Source organism: Phocoena sinus, chromosome 1, assembly GCF_008692025.1.
Source record: "Phocoena sinus isolate mPhoSin1 chromosome 1, mPhoSin1.pri, whole genome shotgun sequence".
Taxonomy (NCBI): domain Eukaryota; kingdom Metazoa; phylum Chordata; class Mammalia; order Artiodactyla; family Phocoenidae; genus Phocoena; species Phocoena sinus.
The window spans coordinates 55,482,527-55,502,334 of NC_045763.1; the positions used below are offsets into that span (position 1 = coordinate 55,482,527).

The window sequence follows — 19,808 nt, forward strand, 5'->3', positions numbered from 1 at the left end:
ACATAATTTTATTACAGCATAAATATTTGAGCATGCAAAAATATAAAGTATGGTGGAATCAACTTCTTTTTAAATAATTATTAAAAGTCTCATGTTCATCAAATACATGAGGTATAGCAAAGTGGTCAATTCAGAGTTTCAAGTAGGAAATGTTTGGGAATCTATGCAAGTGAGTAATTGGTCTATGTGTGCATGCAATATAATACCTTTTGCATCTCTCTGTTTTTAATATTTGAAAACAGAGAAAACTTTCCTCACGCTGAAATGTCCCCTTTAAAAAAACCCAGAAAATGCAAATTGAGAGCCTTTCATCTGCAGAGCCTTCAGGAAAAAGAGAGACATATCTCTCCTGCCTCACACCCCTCCTCCTACTGTCCTCCCATCCCCTCATCAATCAAGACCCGATTCTTAAGCTATCCTAAATTCTTTTTTCTTTCCCCCCACTATTGTTTGGGAACATAAGATCTTCTCACCACGTTGTGCTTTCTGTCTGGGATATCTTTCCCAACAGAGTCTCAAGTTAGGATTCAGTCTGAGTTAAAAGGTGGAACATGGGGTGCTTAAATGCAGGGGCACAGGAGCAAGACTCTTTGCATCTGAATCCTGGCTCTGCCAATTACCAACTCCGTGACCTCCGGCATGTTATCTGACTGCTTTGTCCCTCAGTTTCCTTATCTGTTAAATGGCAGTAATAACTCTACCCACCTCCCAAGGAGATTGTGACAATTAAATACACTATTTTACACATAAATACACTACACTACACATAAATTGCTTCAAACAGTATCTGGTACGTAGGAAGTACTCGAGTTTCGCTATTATTCATGCTTTTCCTACTGTGGCCCTAGTTCAGTTCTCACATGGAAAATCTTTCTTTGGAGGCAGCATGGGAAAGGGCATGGGCTGTAGTGTCAGATAGATCTTGGAGAAATTCTTACCCTCTCTGAGCTTGTCTCCTTATCTGTTCAAAGGAGATATTACCTACCTTGCAAACTTGTTTTGCATTGGTTCTCTTGAATGAGATCATATGTATATATATAAACCACATAGTGTTGACGCATGGACATTCAATAAATATTAGTTCCCAAGGAGAGGGGGTGACAAAAGCCCATGTCCCCCAACATTTTCAGAGAATAAAAATAGAAGTGTAAAAAAATTGTGAAATTTTCTCAGTCTAGAAAACAGCACCTATCATAACCACATTTATTTTAGCCCCATTATGCCCTTGGTTCTTTTCCCTTCTCCGTCTTGTCATCTTTTCAGCCTGGCAAAGTGCTCCACAAGGATGGCATGAAGATCCAGCTCCACTGTGTCTTGTGGAATGGTCCGTGATTCAGGCTCCCATGTCCCCCCATCCTCTCCTTCTGTAGCAGTCTGTTCCTGTCTCTTTCAGCGCCTGTGGTGGGGAGATTCATCTGTTCGTGCAGAGTGACCAGGGCAGGACTGTTCTTGTAGCTTTGTATCCTCTGCAGTTAGCCTGGTACCTGGCACTCACTTAGTGTTTCTTGAATGATGCATACTTACCCTGTTTCCCCACTTAATAGGAGGATTAAATGTGAAGGCAGTTACTTTTAGGAAAAGTGAAATGAAGGTGCCCATTCTAATGTAGAGATCATGGTTATACTTTGGGTATTCTAAGGGTATAGTCATAGAACAGTGATTGAAAACTGGAAATATAAATGACTGTCATGAATATTTTATGCAAATTCTTAAGTTTTACACGTGTTTTTAGTTAGTATTAATAGGAACTCATTGGCATTATAGGCAACTCAAAAATATTCATGAACTGATCATTTGGTTTGGCGTTCATTTCTAAGGCCTTTTTTTTCTTTCCTATTGCCTTGCCGGTCTTTTGGCTATTCCTGCAAATACTTTATTTCTACCAAGACATGGGAAAGAATATGAATCTAGAATCTAATCAATAGTTCATATTTATTTTCTCAGGAGAAAGTGAAAGATACAAAGTCAGAAAGCAGTAGAGGCTATTCTTTTGACTATCCTTACTTAAGCACATATAACACTACTTTTACATCATACTCTATACCCAGTGATTGCTAATATGGTCATGGAAAGAACTATGCCAGTTGTCTAAGCTTTGTCAAGCAGCAAGTTATCTAAATAAAAGTTGTCAATTCTGGAGAAGTTTTACATTCTATGTAGCTTCAGGAAAGAATATTGCCCTTGTCCCTACTTTGAAGTATCTATACAAAGGAAACCAGAACTAATATGGCGAAGCACCTACTGTGTGCCAGGCATTCTCCCTTCATTTCCTAACATAATACTGGCCACACTGTGGAGTGGACAGTTATACTTCTAAGTGTAAGCACACGCCTCTAAATGTAACCCACGAGACTATCTATCAGCCTCCTTCAAAGACACAACAAATCAACCGACACTCAAAGTCAGACCACTTCCCTTATTATACAGACATAGCTTCAAGAGAAGGTTCCTGGCCTCCCTTTTCAACTGGATTGTCACCCCTAGGTTTCTGTACAGAAATTGTGGAAAACTAGAGGTAGCTCTATCTGTAGTTTACTAATGAGAGAAACATGAGGCACAAAGAGATTAACCAACTTGCCCAGTTATTGATAAACATATTGTTTTTGAAAACTAAAACTTTATTTCCTATCTGCCATTAATATGTGCTGATTAAAAGCTTAAGTTTTTCAGGTAAATGTAAAAATATTGCCCACCCAGTTGCTAGCACAAAGTCTGCTTTTGTGGAAACGTTTTGCAGTTTTTCAGTCAATCTTAAATTCTATTATTAAGCAATGTTATTTCCTTTTTCCTTCTATATAAAATAATTAGCATGTGTTATATCAAATACCAACATAAAATATTCTTATATTTATAAAATAAACTCTTAGTTGTACTGTGTTTTAAATTAAGGAGTTAATATATATTATTTCTAAGTTCCTGTAGTGTCTGATTTTTTTTTTTTTTAGTGTCTGATTTTTTTTTTTTTTTTTTTTTTTTTTTTTTTTTTTATGCGTTACGCGGGCCTCTCACTGTTGTGGCCTCTCCCGTTGCGGAGGACAGGCTCCGGACGCGCAGGCTCAGCGGCCATGGCTCACGGGCCCAGCCGCTCCGCGGCATGTGGGATCCTCCCAGACCGGGGCACGAACCCGTGTCCCCTGCATCGGCAGGCGGACTCTCAACCACTGCGCCACCAGGGAAGCCCTAGTGTCTGATTTTTGAGTGTATGTTTTAACTCACAAAAATATGTGATCTTCCTCTAGCATAGCTATGTTTGATTCCAATTTCTCCAATTATATAGAAAATATTTATGATGAGTACATTAACTTAATGTATATTTATGCTATCCTTTCAGGGCTATTGAAGTTAAACATTGTTTTTGTAGGTTTACGTAATTATATATTTAATGCATTTTTAAGTAGAAATGCTAGTTTTTTATTCCCCAAAGATTAAACCTTGAATGCCATCTAGTGGTTAAAGAGAGAATTGGCATTAGAATGAGCATGGGAAATAATATGAATCTAGAATCTAATCAATAGTTCATATTTATTTTCTCAGGAGAAAGTGAAAGATACAAAGTCAGAAAGCAGTAGAGGCTATTCTTTTGACTATCCTTACTTAAGCACATATAACACTACTTTTACATCATACTCTATACCCAGTGATTGCTAATATGGTCATGGAAAGAACTATGCCAGTTGTCTAAGCTTTGTTGCTAGCACAGTGGGAAATGTCCCTTTTAAAATAAAGACCTGCATACAGAGTGAAGTCAGAAAGAGAAAAACAAATACCATATGCTAACACATACATATGGAATCTAAGAAAAAAAAATGGTTCTGAAGAACCTAGGGGCAGGACAGGAATAAAGACGCAGATGTAGAGAATGGAATTGAGGACACGGGGAGTGGGAAGGGTAAGCTGGGATGAAGTGAGAGTGGCATGGACGTATATACACTACCAAATGTAAAATAGATAGCTAGTGGAAAGCAGCCGCAGAGCACAGGGAGATCAGCTCGGTGCTTTGTGACTACCTGAGGGGGGGCGGGATAGGGAGGGTGGGAGGGAGACGCAAAAGGAAGGGGATATGAGGATATAGGTATATGTATAGCTGATTCACTTTGTTATAAAGCAGAAACTAACACACCATTGTAAAGCAATTATACTCAAAGATGTTAAAAAAATTAAAATAAATAAATAAAAAATAAAATAAAGACATGGAACAAATTAGACAAAGAGGAAAATTCCTTTTAAAAAATAATTTTGCTTAATCTCTGCTTAGATGTTTTTAGAGACAGGAAGCTCAGTACTTCAGGAACATTCAAATAGCTCTAATCTTCCTTATTTCTAGCTTAAATCCAGCACCTTGTGATATTCAACCATTCCACATTTCTTTCATTCATTTAACAGACTTTCTTGAACACCTACCATGTGCTTTTACATTTGTCTGCAAAACCATCCAGAAAATGAGAAATTATCTCCATTTGATAAAGAATATTTTAACAGAAAAAAATTAAAAAACAAACTCCCTAAGGTCACACACTCAGTAAGTGACAGAGCTGAAATTCAAATCCAGGCCTACCAGATGCTACAATGAATGCTTTGTTTGATTAGATCCAGAATCAGCTCAGACACTGAGGATCCAGGCTTGGCTTTGGATATGGGTAGAAGACATGATTCAAGGGGTGCTGCTGTGGCAGAAAAGAAAGTACTGCCTCTTGTCCTGGGAAACAACACAAATAAAGCTCTTCTGTTTTGTGGACTTGCCCTCTAAGTCTCAGAAAATAGCCGTCATGTCTTTCTCCCACCTCCTCTTAAGTTTTCTATTTTTAGAATAAACACACCCAGTTCTCTCAACTATTTTTTTCAATGAATTTAATACTCTTTATTGTTTCCCTTTTATGGATATGATTCATTTAATAGGTTTTTCTCTCAGAATGTTGCCCTCACATTTTACCATGGATTTCTGGTTGTAGCACAGAATCTGCTGGATCCTCCTTTATTACCAACAGCATGGCTTAAGGCTGCGTCCCCTTACATCTCTCTTCAGAATGAGGGGTTCTGAGTCAAATACACATACTGGGCTTCCCCCCACCAAGGGAATCTCTTCTTTGGCTCTGCTCCCACGTAGAATACTCTTTTGAGGGAGGGGTCTCTCTGTCTCTTGCTCTCTCTCCCTCTCCCCCTTGCCCACCCCTGCAACAACCTACCCCATTCCCCCCGTTTCCCCTGACACCTCCCACTCCTCGTGGGCACAGAAATGCGATGCATGGATCGGCTTAGGCCTTGGTCTGAGCAGGGCTGAGAGTAAGGAGAGCTAAGGTTCCCTATAGGCATATTAGATTATATTTTACGTGAAGGGAAGAATAAAAAGGAAGCCAAGAAGTTCCCTTAGAACATGTTACCAGAAATCTGATTACTAGATGCAATAAGTTTTATGATGCTTGTTATGTTCATAGAGTGACTTCTCAAGAACGTGTAGCAGTTTACAGAGCCCCCAAAATGATATGAGAATTGAATATGAACAAGCATTAGGGTTTTCTCTTTTACTTTTTTTTTGCGGTATGCGGGCCTCTCACTGTTGTGGCCTCTCCCGTTGCAGAGCACAGGCTCTGGACGTGCAGGCTCAGCGGCCATGGCTCACGGGCCCAGCCGCTCCGCGGCACGTGGGATCTTCCCGGACCGGGGCACGAACCTGCGTCCCCTGCATCGGCAGGCGGACTCTCAACCACTGCGCCTCTCAACCACTGCGCCACCAGGGAAGCCCCTCTTTTACTTTTAACTTAATAATTATGGCACCTTCCCTTATAGTCATTTTAATTGCAATTTAAAAATGGTGACAATAAACAGTTTTGTTTCTATAATTTATGTTTTCAGTTAGAAAAAGGCAAATGTTTGAATGAAAAAGGAAATATCAATAGTATTTAGTTTTTTGAGGACAAAGAGTTATCATAGGAGAAAAGGTATAGATCAAGTAATATTGTTTTCTAACTAAAGTCATGTTTGCCTCGAAGAAAATAAGATTCTAATGATTTGTTTGTTTTGTTTTGGAATTCACACAAGGCTCACAGAGGCTAGAAATAGTTTGCGTTCCTGCTAGTTAGAGTGGCAAAAACTCTTAATACAAAGGGCGTTGGATGGAGACTTCAGAAGGGTCATGCCTTAGGAGTAGGGCTGTATTTGTCTCCAAATAAAGGCTATTTTAGACCCATATGGAAGGCTAAACACAAACCTTGCAGTACTAAACTGATTTGTAAGATACTGAACTTCATGCCAGAACAATGGACAACTATATATAAAGGAAAATAACAAAATTCAGCACCCAGCAACATAAAATTTACATTGTCCATCACCCCATCAAAAATGACAAGTCGTACAAAAAAACAGGAAAATATAATCCATAACCAAAAGAAAATATATCAATATAAATACATTCATAAATAATAGAGATGATAGAATTAGTAGATATGGACCTTAACGCAGCTTTTATACATCTTATAAAATATACTCAAGGATCTAAAGAAAGTCATGAATGTGATGAAAAGTAATGGAAGATATACAAAAGACTGATGGAACAGCTAGAGATAAAATAAATAAAAAATGTTTTAAATACACGGTGTATGGAAAGAACAGCAAGTTAGATACTGAAGAAGAAATGACTCATGAACTTGAAAATGTAGCAATATAAACTCTTGAAAATAAGCGTAGAGAGAAAAAAGACTAAGAAACAAAGCCTCAGTGAGCTATGGGACACAGTTTAGTGGTGTGAGATACATGTAATTGGTGTTCCAAAGAAACTGACAGAAAAAAATAAATGAAATAATTATGGCTGAAAATTTTCCAAATTTGATAAAAAATATAAACTCAGAGACCAAGAAGCTCAATAAGTCCCAAGAAGCAGAAGTACAAAGAAACCATTCCAAGGCACATCGTAATCAAATTGCTGTAACTCAGTGATAAAGAGAAAAATCTCAAAAGCAATAAAGGATAAAAACATACACACATGTAGAGGAACAAAGGTAAGAACAACCAATAACTTCATGTCAGAAAACTTGGAAGCCAAGAGGTAATGCATGGCAACTTTAAAGTGCTTAAAAGAAAGAACAGTTGGGGAATCTGGGTGTAGGGTATGTGGGAGTTGGTAGTATTCTTGCAACATGCTTGTAAGTTTGAAATTATTTCTGAAGAAAATAAAGGCTATCATTCTTTCATGGTTAGATAAATAAATAAAAGAAATGGTTAACCTAGAGTTTTATACACTGTGAAAATCTCTCTAAAAGAAAGATAAAAACTTTTCATACCAATAAATTCAACCACATAGATGAACAAATTTCTTGACATCTACCAATGCTCACTTAAAAAGAAATGGATAACCTAACTAACCCTATGTCTAATAAGGAAATAGAATTGATAGCTAAAAGCCTTCACACAAAGACAAGTCCAAGGCCAGATGGCTTCACTGGAGAATTTTCCAGACATTTAAGGAAAACATAATACCAATGTATACAAACTCTTTCAGAAGATGGAAGAGAAGGGAGTACTTCCCAATACATGTTATAAAGTCAGCATTACCTCAATAACAAAACCAAAGACATTATAAGAAAAGCAAAAACAAATGAAGAAAACTACAAATCAGTACACCCTCTATACATAGATGAAAACAGTTTAGCAAACTGAATATAAATATATACATTTTAAACATGGTTTAAACATTTTAAATATTGATTTTTTAAAAATGTTAAATCAAGGTTACATTTCTGGTGTAAGCCCACTTGGTCACAATTAATTATAATAAATAATTATGATGATTATACATGACCAAGTGAGGTTTATGCTAGGAATGTAACCTTGGTTTAATATTTTTAAAATTCAAACAGTGCAAAATAGAATAAGAAAGAAGAACCATATGATCATCTCAATAGGTGAAGAAAATTTCAACACCAAATCCTGATTTAAAAAAAAAAAACCTCTCAGTAAATTAAGAATAGGAAAGAACTTCCTCAACCTGTTAAAGCACATCTATGAAAATACTACAGCCAACATGCGTAATAGTAAAAGACTGAATGTTTTGACCCTCATGTCAGGAGCAATGCAAGGATGTCTGCTTTCAGCACCTCCATACAGCATGTTATTGGAGGTTTTATTTTCATCATGGTACATATCACTGCTGATGTATCTTAATTTTCACATTCGCTTATTTTTTTCTCCTCTCAATGGGGCCAGGGACCTTGTCTGTCTTGTTCTTCCTGTATCATTAGCTCCTAGAACTGTGCCTGGCACAGTTGAAAAATGAATTGAAATTGAAAAATGAATATTTTTCAAATGAATGAACTTTTCAGAAGTATTGTGTGAGTGAGGTACACCTGTGAGACAAAAGCATTTCTATTCCACTTAATTTCAATTACAATAAACAATATTTTCACCAAAAGTTTTCTTGTTATAATATATTAAAAAATTTAGTCATCCCCAAAAGAAATTTTTGTAAAAATTTTCATTTCCATATATGAACTCCTTCTCTAAGGAAATGCTGTTGTAGCTTGACTTGGGCTCCTTGATATCTCCTGCCAGATGGTGGGTTTTTTCCAGGATATGTCATGAATTTTTCTGGTAGAATTTTTCCCTTGTGTAAGGGTTGCAGTGTTCCCCTGAAACTTGTGTCCACCCAGAACCTCAGATTATGACCTTATTTTGAAATAGGATCTTTGGAGATGTAATTAGTTAAGATGATCTATAGCAGATTAAGTTGGGCTCTAAGTCCAGTAACTGGTGTCCTTCTAAGAAGAGGAGGGCAGGGAGACACCAGGAAGAAGGCCATGTGGCAGTGGAGGCCAAGATCAGAGTGACGAAGCTGCAAGCCAAGGGGCACCAAGGGTTGCTGGGAGCCAGTAGAAGCCAGGAAGAGGCAAAGAAGGGTTCTCCCCTAAAGCCTCCAGGGGAAGCATGGTCCTGCCAACACCGTGGGTCTAGACTTTAGCCTCCAAAACTGGGAGAGATTAAATTTCTGTTATTTTAAGTCGCCATGTTTGTGGTAATTTGTTACAGCATTCCCAGGAAGCTAACATACCTTGCTCTACCAAATGATGTTTTTATTACTCTTAAAATATTAATCTAACACCATATTTGTTTACTTTTCTAAGTACTATTCTGTTGGAAAACACATATTGGAATAATTTCAGTTTACCATTGAATTAGTCAATACTCAGCATGGCACCATTGTCAAAGCCCATTGCTCTGCTTGTCTGTTTCGTTTGATTTGTCTTATTTTTCTCAAAAGTAATATACACTTCCCAAAATTCATTCTTCTTCTTCCACTTCTCCTTCTCCTCCTTCTTCTTCCTCTTCCTCTTCTTCTTCTTCTTCTTTACTAAGTACAAATGTTTTTAATAGGTGTTTTCTACCTAACTTTCAAGATGGGTCATTCAAACCTTATACATACTCTTTGAGAAAACAGGGAGAAAAACTCACTAACTCATTCAACACATTGACATCAAAACTTAACAATGATGTGATTTTTTTTTTTTTTTTTTTTTTTTTTTTTTTTTGCGGTATGCGGGCCTCTCACTGTTGTGGCCTCTCCCGTTGCGGGGCACAGGCTCCGGACGCGCAGGCTCCGGACGCGCAGGCCCAGCGGCCATGGCTCACGGGCCCAGCCGCTCCGCGGCATGTGGGATCTTCCCGGTCCGGGGCACGAACCCGCGTCCCCTGCATCGGCAGGCGGACTCTCAACCACTGCGCCACCAGGGAAGCCCTGATGTGATTTTTTTATATTATTTTTCTAAAAATTGTGTTTGGCCTTTCCATTTATATTCATAGGTGATAATTTCTTCTTTTTGTTATTCTAGGTATGCTGCTGCCATGGCTCGGATTGCTAGAGAAAATAAAAAGCCTCACAAAACCAATTATCCAACTGAAAGAAGTTATCTCTGTACAACTCCGGGTAAACTGAGTTCAATCTATTTGTTTTACTTTGTTTTTAGAAGTGAAATACTAGTCATAATAATAAATTTAAATTTTTATTCAGTTCAAATAAGTTTTAGGTATGTGAGGCCTAATCTTGTGTCCCCTTTTTAAAGCTGCTTTAACTCCTTCGAACAAAATAAATTCAGTAAGTTACTTACATAAGAATTGGAGCTTTGAAAAAAATGAATTAGTTATACTTTCAAGTTTTGTAGCCTTTGATAGGTGAATACACAATTTGAAAATCTAAGGCTAAGTTTCAAATGTATAAAAGCAGCAAAAATAAGCAAAACACTAAATAAACGGATTCCCAGAACTCATTTTAAATTCAGAGATACATGCAATATGGTTGAAAAGAAAGGAATAATATTAGTTGAGATGTTTCAGGTACTATTTTTAGAATGAAAATTTTTTCAAAGAAACATTTGGTACAGATTGGGGGTAGGTCTTGAGCAGGAAGAGAGAGCTGGTAACTTATGGAAATCAGCTACTATAGAAGGGAGAGCAAAACATTCGGGGTCAGAGAACTTGGGTTTAGATACCACATCTATGTAATTATAGGAGAGTCTCTTAACCTCTGAGCTTCCGTTTCTTCATCCTCAGCTAGTACCGGGTACATGGAAGATGTTCAGTAAATATTTGTTTCTAATATCCTTCCCTATGTCAGAGGATTCTTGTGACTAAATGACTCCATGGAGGTAAATATTCTTTGTGAACTGGGAAGTCCTCTGAACTATTCATTGCTGCTTTTGCTGTTGCCTGTCCTTGAAACACAACAGCCTACAAACGCCAGACACAGGCAATAACCTTCATTCAGTGATTGTTCAAGGTCCTGCCCCCATCTCTTTCTTTTCCCCACTCAGTATCTACTTCTCTTGCTCCTACTTGTTTTGGTGTGTCATGCATATTCATCCTCTAAATTACCAGCCTCAGTCTTCTCCATTCAACTGTGCCTTATACCAGATTCACGGTGCCTGGAAGAATTGGTAAGAAGTGTTGCTTTCTCCAGCCTTACTCTCTGCTTCCTCCATGAATTCTCTACTCCTCTCTGCAGTTCTCTCCTCCAACATCCCCCCACCCCCATCTTCACCAGCGGAAGAGGTCATTTCGTTAAGTTGATGATTGCAACAATTTCTGTCCATGCTTTGTCAGACTGCTTTCTATAGCTCAAATCTGCTTATGTTTTAAGCGAATCTAAAATTATTTGTCCTACTTACACCCTAAACACCACACTGACCTAGTAGGTCATGGTTGTTTATTCCCTCCTTCATTTCAAAAAAATTTGAGAGGTGCTCTGTGTTTTCTCATATACCCACCCCGCAGTTCCCAACATCATTCCCTCCTTTTTCTTCCTTTCTAGTACCTACTCATTCTGAGATTCAGCTCAGGTATTACCTTCTCTAGGAAACTTTCCCTGTGAGCCATCATAGCACACTATCATGTCTTACCATGCTCTATTAGTTTTCTATTGCTATGTAATAAATTACCACACACTAAATGGCTTAAAACAGCACACACTTGTTATTTCACAGTTTATATGTGCCCACAGTCAAGGCACGATGTAGCAGGATCTTCTGCTTGGGATATCATAAGGCTGTGATCAAGGCGTCAGCTGGGCTGCATTCTCATCTGGCGGCTGGAACAAGGAAGAATTTGCTTGCTGTAAGCTCACTGAAGTTGCTGACAAAATTCACTTCCTTTTGTCTTTAGGACCGAGGGCCCAGCTTCTTGCTGGCTGTATGCTGGAGGCCTCGCTCTGCTCTTAAGGCTTCCGGCAGTTCATCGCCTTGTGGGCTTTCCCAGCGTAGCCTCCTACTTCAGCCAGCCAGCAAGGAAATTCTTTAGAACAAGTCTGATAGTAAGGTAGAAACTTATATAACATAATCATGAGAGTGAGGTTCCATTACCTTTGTCATATTCGATTGATTAGAAGCAAGTAGCAAGTCCTACCCACACTCAAAAGGGAGGAGATTACACAAAGGTGTGAACAGCAGAATGTGGGGATCATGACAGGCCAGCTTAGAGTCTGTCCACCACATGTGCTATGTTATAGTGGTCTCTTTACTGCCAGTCTCCTTTAAAAGAACGTGACCTCCTTGAGGGAAGGGGCTGCTTACCTCTCAGCATGGTGCTTGGCATAGAGTAGTCATTCAATGCTCATGAACAAATGAGTGAATGATAGGATGGAGTAGAGTTGTCACTGTTTCAGTAACCCTGTGACTTCGGAAAAAGGGGGGATAAACTCATGATGAATGAGAAAAAGTAAGAAAAGTGAGCTGGAAGAGAACATTTTAAGGAATGTCCAGAAACTCATTTGATTTCTAGTTCTGGGTCATATCCTCTTTGAAATTGGAATAGACTCTCCTTTGTGTCTAATCTTACTGCTGAGAGAAGAGACTGTACCTAAGAGGTTGTGGCCAATTAGATTAGCGTTCAGAAACATTCACTCCCTATCCTGTTCCACCACCGTGGGCAAAATGTACTCCCTTGACCCTTGACTTGGAGCTTTGCCATGTGACTGTTTTGACCTGTGGAATATTAGTGGGTATGATGTGCTCAGGGTTTGGGAAGGGTTTGTGCAATTTGGCCTGCTTTTTTCACTCCTGCCATCATCACAAGAACATGCCTGGACTAGCCCTCTGGTCACCAAGCTTCCCAGCCAAGCTTCCCAGCCATCCGCAACCCACAGAAGCTTACCCACAGCTGACCTGCAGGTGCGTGACCTAAACAAATGCTTGCTGTCCTATGTCACTGAGATCTTGTGATTGTTTATTATATAGCAAGAGTGAACTTGTACAGGATACCAAAGGAAAATATGACTCAGCTGGAAAAGGAATGAACTCCGTGCTTCCCTTTTGCAGAGAGGGTTAGCATGTCATAGTTTGCCAATGTGAAAAAATTCCTCTGAGATTTTGGAGGTGGGAGTGGAGAAAAGGCCGTCATTCTTGAGAAGTGTGTATCATACATGGCAGCTTCCTCAGACACAGAAGTTTCATGCAGCTCTTCACAGACTCTCGCTTTACAGATGTGATGGCTTCACAGAAATCTCCATGAGCTCACAGTGTTTGTCCCACTTGGGATGGCTAGATGTGTGCAGCATCTCGTGCTGGTTTCCCCACTCACAGTGCATCAGGCTAACATAGGCAGTGATGTTCCTCTGGTTCTCCAGCTATGGCCTTCCAGACCTCACTGCTCCAGGTCTTCCCACACGTGTATAATCCTTGTTTCATATATTGAACTTCTCACTCTTGTATTACTTGTGAGGGCTCTGTTTTTCTTTTTTTTTCACATCTTTATTGGAGTATAAATGCCTTAAAATGCTGTGTTACTTTCTACTGTACAACAAAGTGAATCTGCTATATGTATACATATATCCCCATATCCCCTCCCTCTTGAGCCTCCCTCCCACCCTCCCTATCCCATCCCTCTAGGTCATCACAAAGCACCGAGCTGATCTCCCTGTGCTATGCAGCAGCTTCCCACTAGCCATCCATTTTACATTTGGTAGTGTATATACATCAATGCTACTTTCTCACTTCATCCCAGCTTCCCCTTCCCCCCTAAGCCTTCAAGTCTGTTCTCTACGTCTGTGTCTTTATTCCTGCCCTGCCACTAGGTTCATCAGTACCGCTTTTAAAAATTCCATATATATGCGTTAGCATATAGTATTTGTTTTTCTCTTTCTGACTTACTTCACTCTGTGTGACAGATTCTAGGTCCATCCACCTCACTACAAATAACTCAATTTCGTTCCTTTTTATGGCTGAGTAATATTCCCTTGTATACATGTGCCACATCTTCTTTATCCATTTCATCTGTTGACGGACACGTAGGTTGCTCATCTCCTGGCTATTGTAAATAGAGCTGCAATGAACATTTTGGTACATGACTCTTTTTGAATTATGGTTTTCTCAGGATATAGTCCCAGTAGTGGGATTGCTGGATCATATGGTAGTTCTATTTTTAGTTTTTTAAGGAACCTCCATACTGTTCTCCATAGTGGCTGTATCAATTTACATTCCCACCAACAGTGCAAGAGGGTTCCCTTTTCTCCACACCTTCTCCAGCATTTATTGTTTGTAGATTTTTTGATGATGGCCATTCTGATCAGTGTGAGGTGATACCTCATTGTGGTTTTGATTTGCATTTCTCTAATAAATAGTGATGTTGAGCATCTTTTCATGCATTTGTTGGCCATCTGTATATCTTCTTTGGAGAAATGTCTATTTAGGTCTTCTGCCCATTTTTGGTTAGGGTTGTTTGTTTTTGTGATATTGAGATGCATGAGCTGCTTGTATATTTTGGAGATTAAGCCTTTGTCCATTGCTTCGTTTGCAAATATTTTCTCCCATTCTTTTCATCCTGTTTATGGTTTCCTTTGCTGTGCAAAAGCTTTTAAGTTTCATTAGGTCCCATTTGTTTATTTTTGTTTTTATTTCCCTTACTCTAGGAGGTGGGTCAAAAAGGATCTTGCTGTGATTTATGTCATAGAGTGTTCTGCCTGTGATTTCCTCTAAGAGTTTTATAGTGTCTGGCCTTACATTTAGGTCTTTAATCCATTTTAAGTTTTTTTTATGTATGGTGTTAGGGTGTGTTCTAATTTCATTCTTTTACATGTAGCTGTCCAGTTTTTCCCACACCACTTATTGAAGAGACTGTCTTTCTCCATTGTATATCCTTGCCTCCTTTGTCATACATTAGTTGACCATAGGTGCCTGAGTTTACCTCTGGGCTTTCTATCCTGTTCCATTGATCTATATTTCTGTTTCCGTGCCAGTACCATACTGTAGCTTTGTAGTATAGTCTGAAGTCAGAGAGTCTGATTCCTCCAGGTCCAATTTTCTTTCTCAAGATTGCTTTGGCTATTCGGGATCTTTTGTGTTTCCATACAAATTGTAAAATTTATTGTTCTAGTTCTGTGAAAAATGCCAGTGGTAATTTGATAGGGATTGCATTGAACCTGTAGATTGCTTTGGGTAGTATAGTCATTTTCACAATATTGATTCTTCCAATCCAGGAGCATGGTATATCTCTCCATCTATTTATGTTACCTTTGATTTCTTTCATCAGTGTTTTATAGTTTTCTGAATACAGGTCTTTTGCCTCCTTAGGTAGGTTTATTCCTAGGTATTTTATTATTTTTGTTGCAGTGGTAAATGGGAGTGTTTCCTTAATTTCTCTTTCTGATCTTTAGTTGTTAGTGTATAAGAATGCCAGAGATTTCTGTGCATTAATTTTGTATCCTGCAGCCTTACCAAATTCATTGATTAGTTCTAGTAGCTTTCTGGTGGCATCTTTAGGATTTTCTATGTATCATATCATATCATCTGCAAACAGTGACAGTTTTACTTCTTCTTTTTCCAAATTTGTATTTCCCTTTCTTTTTCTTCTCTGATTGCTATGGCTAGGACTTCCAAAACTATGTTGAATAATAGTGGTGAGAGTGGACATCCTTCTGTTGTTCCTGATCGTAGAGGAAATGCTTTCAGTTTTTCACCATTGAGAATGTGTTTGCTGTGGTTTGTCACATATGGCTTTTATTAGGTAGGTAGGTTCCCTCTCTGCCCACTTTCTGGAAGGTTCTTATAAATGGGTGCTGAATTTTGTCAAAAGCTTTTTCTGCATCTAGTGAGATGATCATATGGTTTTTATTCTTCACTTTGTTAATTGTATAATAATTGTATAACAAATTTGTTAATATGGTGTATCACATTGATTGATTTGTGTATATTGAAGAATCTTTGCATCCTGGGATAAATCCCACTTGATCATGGTGTATGATCCTTTTAATGTGTTGTTGGATTCTGTTTGCTGGTATTTTGTAAGGATTTTTGTGTCTATATGTTCATCGGTGATACTAGTCTATAATTTTCTTTTTTTGTGATATCTTTGTCTGGTTTTGGTATCAGGGTGATTGTGGCCTCATAGAACGAGTTTGGGAGTGTTCCTCCCGCCACAGTTTTTTGGAAGAGTTTGAGAAGGTTAGGTGTTAACTCTTCTCTAAATGTTTGATAGAATTTGCCTGTGAGGCCATCTGGTCCTGGACTTTTGTTTGTTGGAAGATTTTTTTTTTTTATAAATTTACTTATTTTTTTATTTATTTGTGGCTGTGTTGGGTCTTTGTGGCTGTGTGTGCATGGGCTTTCTCCAGTTGCGGCGAGCGGGGTCCACCCTTTGCCGTGGTGTGCGGGCCTCTCACCGCGGTGGCCTCCCGCTGCTGAGCACAGGCTTCAGGCACACGGGCCTCAGCAGCTGTGGCTCGCGGGCTCAGTAGTTGTGTCACATGGGCTCTGCCGCTCCGTGGCATGTGGGATCCTCCCGGACCAGGGCTCAAACCCGTGTCCCCTGCATTGGCAGGCGGATTCCCAACCACTGCGCTGCCAGGGAAGTCCCATGTTGGAAGATTTTTAATCATAGTTTCAATTTCATTACCTGTGATTTGTTTGTTTATATTTTCTAATTCTTCCTGGTTTAATCTTGGAAACTTGTACTTTTCTAAGAATTTGTCCATTTCTTCCAGGTTGTCCATTTTACTGGCATACAGTTGCTTGTAGTAGTCTCTTATGGCCTTTTGTATATCTGTGGTGTCAGTTGTATTCTCTCCTTTTTCATTGCTAATTTTATTGATATGAGTCCCCTCCCTTTTTATCTTGATGAATCTGGCTAAAGGTTTATCAATTTTGTTTATCTTCTCAAAGAACCAGCTTTTAGTTTTATTGATCTTTGCTATTGTTTTCTTTGTTTCTATTTCATTTATTTCTGCTCTGATCTTTTTTATTTCTTTCCTTCTACTAATTTTGGGTTTTCTTTGTTCTTTTTCTAGTTGCTTTAGGTGTAAGGTTAGTTTGTTTATTTGAGATTTTTCTTCTTTCTTGAGGTGAGCTTGAATTGCTATGAACATCCCTCTTAGAACTGCTTTTGCTGCATCCCGTAGGTTTTGGATCATCATGTTTTTGTTGTCATTTGTTTCTAAGTATTTTTTAATTTCCTCTTTGAGTTCTTCAGTGGTCTCTTGATTATTTAGCAGAGCACTGTTTAGCCTTTATGTATTTGTGATTTTTACTGTTTTTTTCCCTATAACTGATTAGTAATCTCATAACGTTGTGGTTGGAAAAGATGCTTGATACGATTTCATTTTCTTAAATTTTCCAAGGTTTGATCTGTGACCCAAGATGTGCTCTATTCTCGAGAAAGTTCCTTATGCACTTGAGAAGAAAGCATATTTTTCCACTTTTGGGTGGATTGTCCTAAAAATATCAATTAAGTCTATCAGATCTATTGTGTCATTTAAAGCTTGTGTTTCCTTATTTATTTTCTGTCTGGATTATCTGTCTGTTGGTATAAGTGGGGTGTTAGAGTCCCCCACTATTACTGTGTTACTGTCGACTTCTCCTTTTATGGCTATTAGCATTTGCCTTATGTGTTGAGGTGCTTCTATGTTGGGTGCATAAATATTTACAATTGTCATGTTTTCTTCTTGGATTGATCCCTTGATTGTTATGTAGTGTCCTTCCTTATCTCTTGTAACAGTCTTTATTTTTAAGTCTATTTTATCTGATATGAGTGTTGCTACTCCAGCTTTCTTGTGATTTCCATTTGCATGGAATGGCTTTTTCCATCCCCTCACTTTCAGTCTGTATGTGTGCCTAGGTCTGAAGTGGGTTTTTTGTAGCATATATAAAGGCCTTGTTTTTGTATCCATTCAGCCAGTCTGTGTCTTTTGGTTGGAGCATTTAATCCATTTATATTCAAGGTGATTATCGATATGTATGTTCCTATTACCATTTTCTTAATTGATTTGGGTTTGTTTTTGTGGGTCTTTTTCTACTCTTGTGTTTCCCACTTAGAGAAGTTCCTTTAGCACTTGTTGTAAAGCTGGTTTGGTGGTGCTGAATTCTTATAGCTTTTGCTTGTCTGTAAAGCTTTTGATTTTTCCATCGAATCTGAATAAGATCCTTGCTGGGGAGAGTAATCTTGGTTCTAGGTTTTTCCCTTTCATCACTTTAAATATGTCCTGCCACTCTCTTCTGGCTTGCAGAGTTTCTGCTTAAAGATCAGCTGTTAACCTCATGGGGATTCCCTTGTATGTTATTTCAGCAGCCATGGCTCACGGGCCCAGCCACTCTGCGGCATGTGGGATCTTCCCAGACCGGGGCACGAACCCATGTTCCTTGCATTGGCAGGTGGACTCTCAACCACTGCGCCACCAGGGAAGCCCCTACCTTGCTGCTTTTAATATTTTTTCTTTATATTTAATTTTTGATAGTTTGATTAATATGTGTCTTGGCATGTTTCTCTTTGGGTTTATCCTGTATGGGACTCTCTGCACTTCCTGGACTTGATTGACTATTTCTTCTCCCATGTTTGGGAAGTTTTTAACTATAATCTCTTCAAATATTTTCTCACACCTTTCCTTTTTTCTTCTTCTTTTGGAACCCCTATAATTCGAATGTTGGTGTGTTTAGTGTTGTCCCCAAGGTCTCTGAGACTGTCCTCAATTCTTTTCATTGTTTTTTCTTTATTTTGCTCCCTGGCCGTTATTTCCACCATTTTATCTTCCAGCTTACTTATCCGTTCTTCTGCCTCACTTATTCTGCTGTTGATTCCTTTTAGAGTATTTTTAATTTCAGTTATTGTGTTGTTCATCACTGTTTGTTTGCTCTTTAGTTCTTCTAGATCCTTGTTAAATATTTCTCGTATTTTCTTCATTCTGTTTCCGAGATTTTGGATCATTTTTAATATCATTACTCTGAATACTTTTTCAGGTAGGTTGCCTATTTTGTCTTCATTTATTTGGTCTTGTAGGTTTTTACCTTGCTCCTTCAGCTGTAACGTATTTTTTTGTCATTTCATTTTTTTTTGATGGGTGGTGCTGTATTCCTGTCTTACTGGTTGTTTGGCCTGAGGCGTCCAGCAGTGGAGTTTGCAGACAGTTGTACAGAGCCAGGTCTTGGTGCCAAGATGAGGACCTCTGGGAGACCTTACTCCAATTAATATTCCCTGGGGTCTGAGGTTCTCTGTTAGTCCAGCAGTTTGGACTCAGAGCTCCCACCACAGGAGCTCAGGCCTGACCTCCAGCCTGGGAACCACGATCCTGCAAGCTGTGTGGTGAGGCAAAAAAAAAAAAAAAAAAAAGCAAAAAAGGAGCAGTACAATAACAAAGAATAAAAAACAAAATAAAATTAGAAAGATAAATAATATATTAGGAAAAATAAAAATATAATTGAAACAACTGGTTGTTGGGGGTTCCTCCCATCCTCTTAGGTTTCTGTGGTCCCCCACCAGTGACTGGTAGGTGCCCTAGTTGTGCAGACATGAATTCTGCATCCTCCTAGTCCACCATCTTGACTCCACCCTCCAGGGCTTTGTTTTTCTAACTGAACTGAAACTAATACAGAAGTGAATGGAAACAAACCATTGGGCAATAATCAGAGCCCACCAATCAGAACAGAACTTAGTATCTTCACTAACTAAATTATTTTAGGATTAGAAAAAATTTTAAGAAGCAGGGTTTTGAGGATCCATCCCAAGAAAGGCATACAAACCATAAGGCAATTAGAATTTGTGTTTCTGTAACTTATTTTAACATAGTAACAAAGGTTATTGTTATTCATTCCAATCAGTAAATCCAAGGTTTCTCAGAGCGATTTGTAATGCTTAAGATTTTCTGGAGGAAAAAGGTTCAAAATAATGTTTACTTCTTCTATGTCATGAGGAAACATTTTTATGTTTGTTTTGCATTATGCTCTGCTAATCTAGCTAGGATTTCTTTTTTTGCTTCCTAGGAGTGTTGTTTTGTTTTGTTTTTTTAGCAGCACAGGAACTAAGAGGGCAAATGGTCAAGGTCATTGACTCCCAACATTCATTCCACTCCAACA

General features: G+C 38.6%; 1 protein-coding gene across 1 annotated transcript in view; it reads left to right on the top strand.

Annotated features, from left to right (window-relative positions):
• Positions 1-19,808, top strand: part of UBE2U (ubiquitin conjugating enzyme E2 U) — a 71,918-nt gene that overhangs the window by 43,820 nt on the left and 8,290 nt on the right. Inside the window, exon 9 of the mRNA XM_032629571.1 lies at positions 9,816-9,910. Coding sequence (XP_032485462.1) covers positions 9,816-9,910 — 95 coding nt within the window. The remainder of the gene's footprint in view (positions 1-9,815; positions 9,911-19,808) is intronic.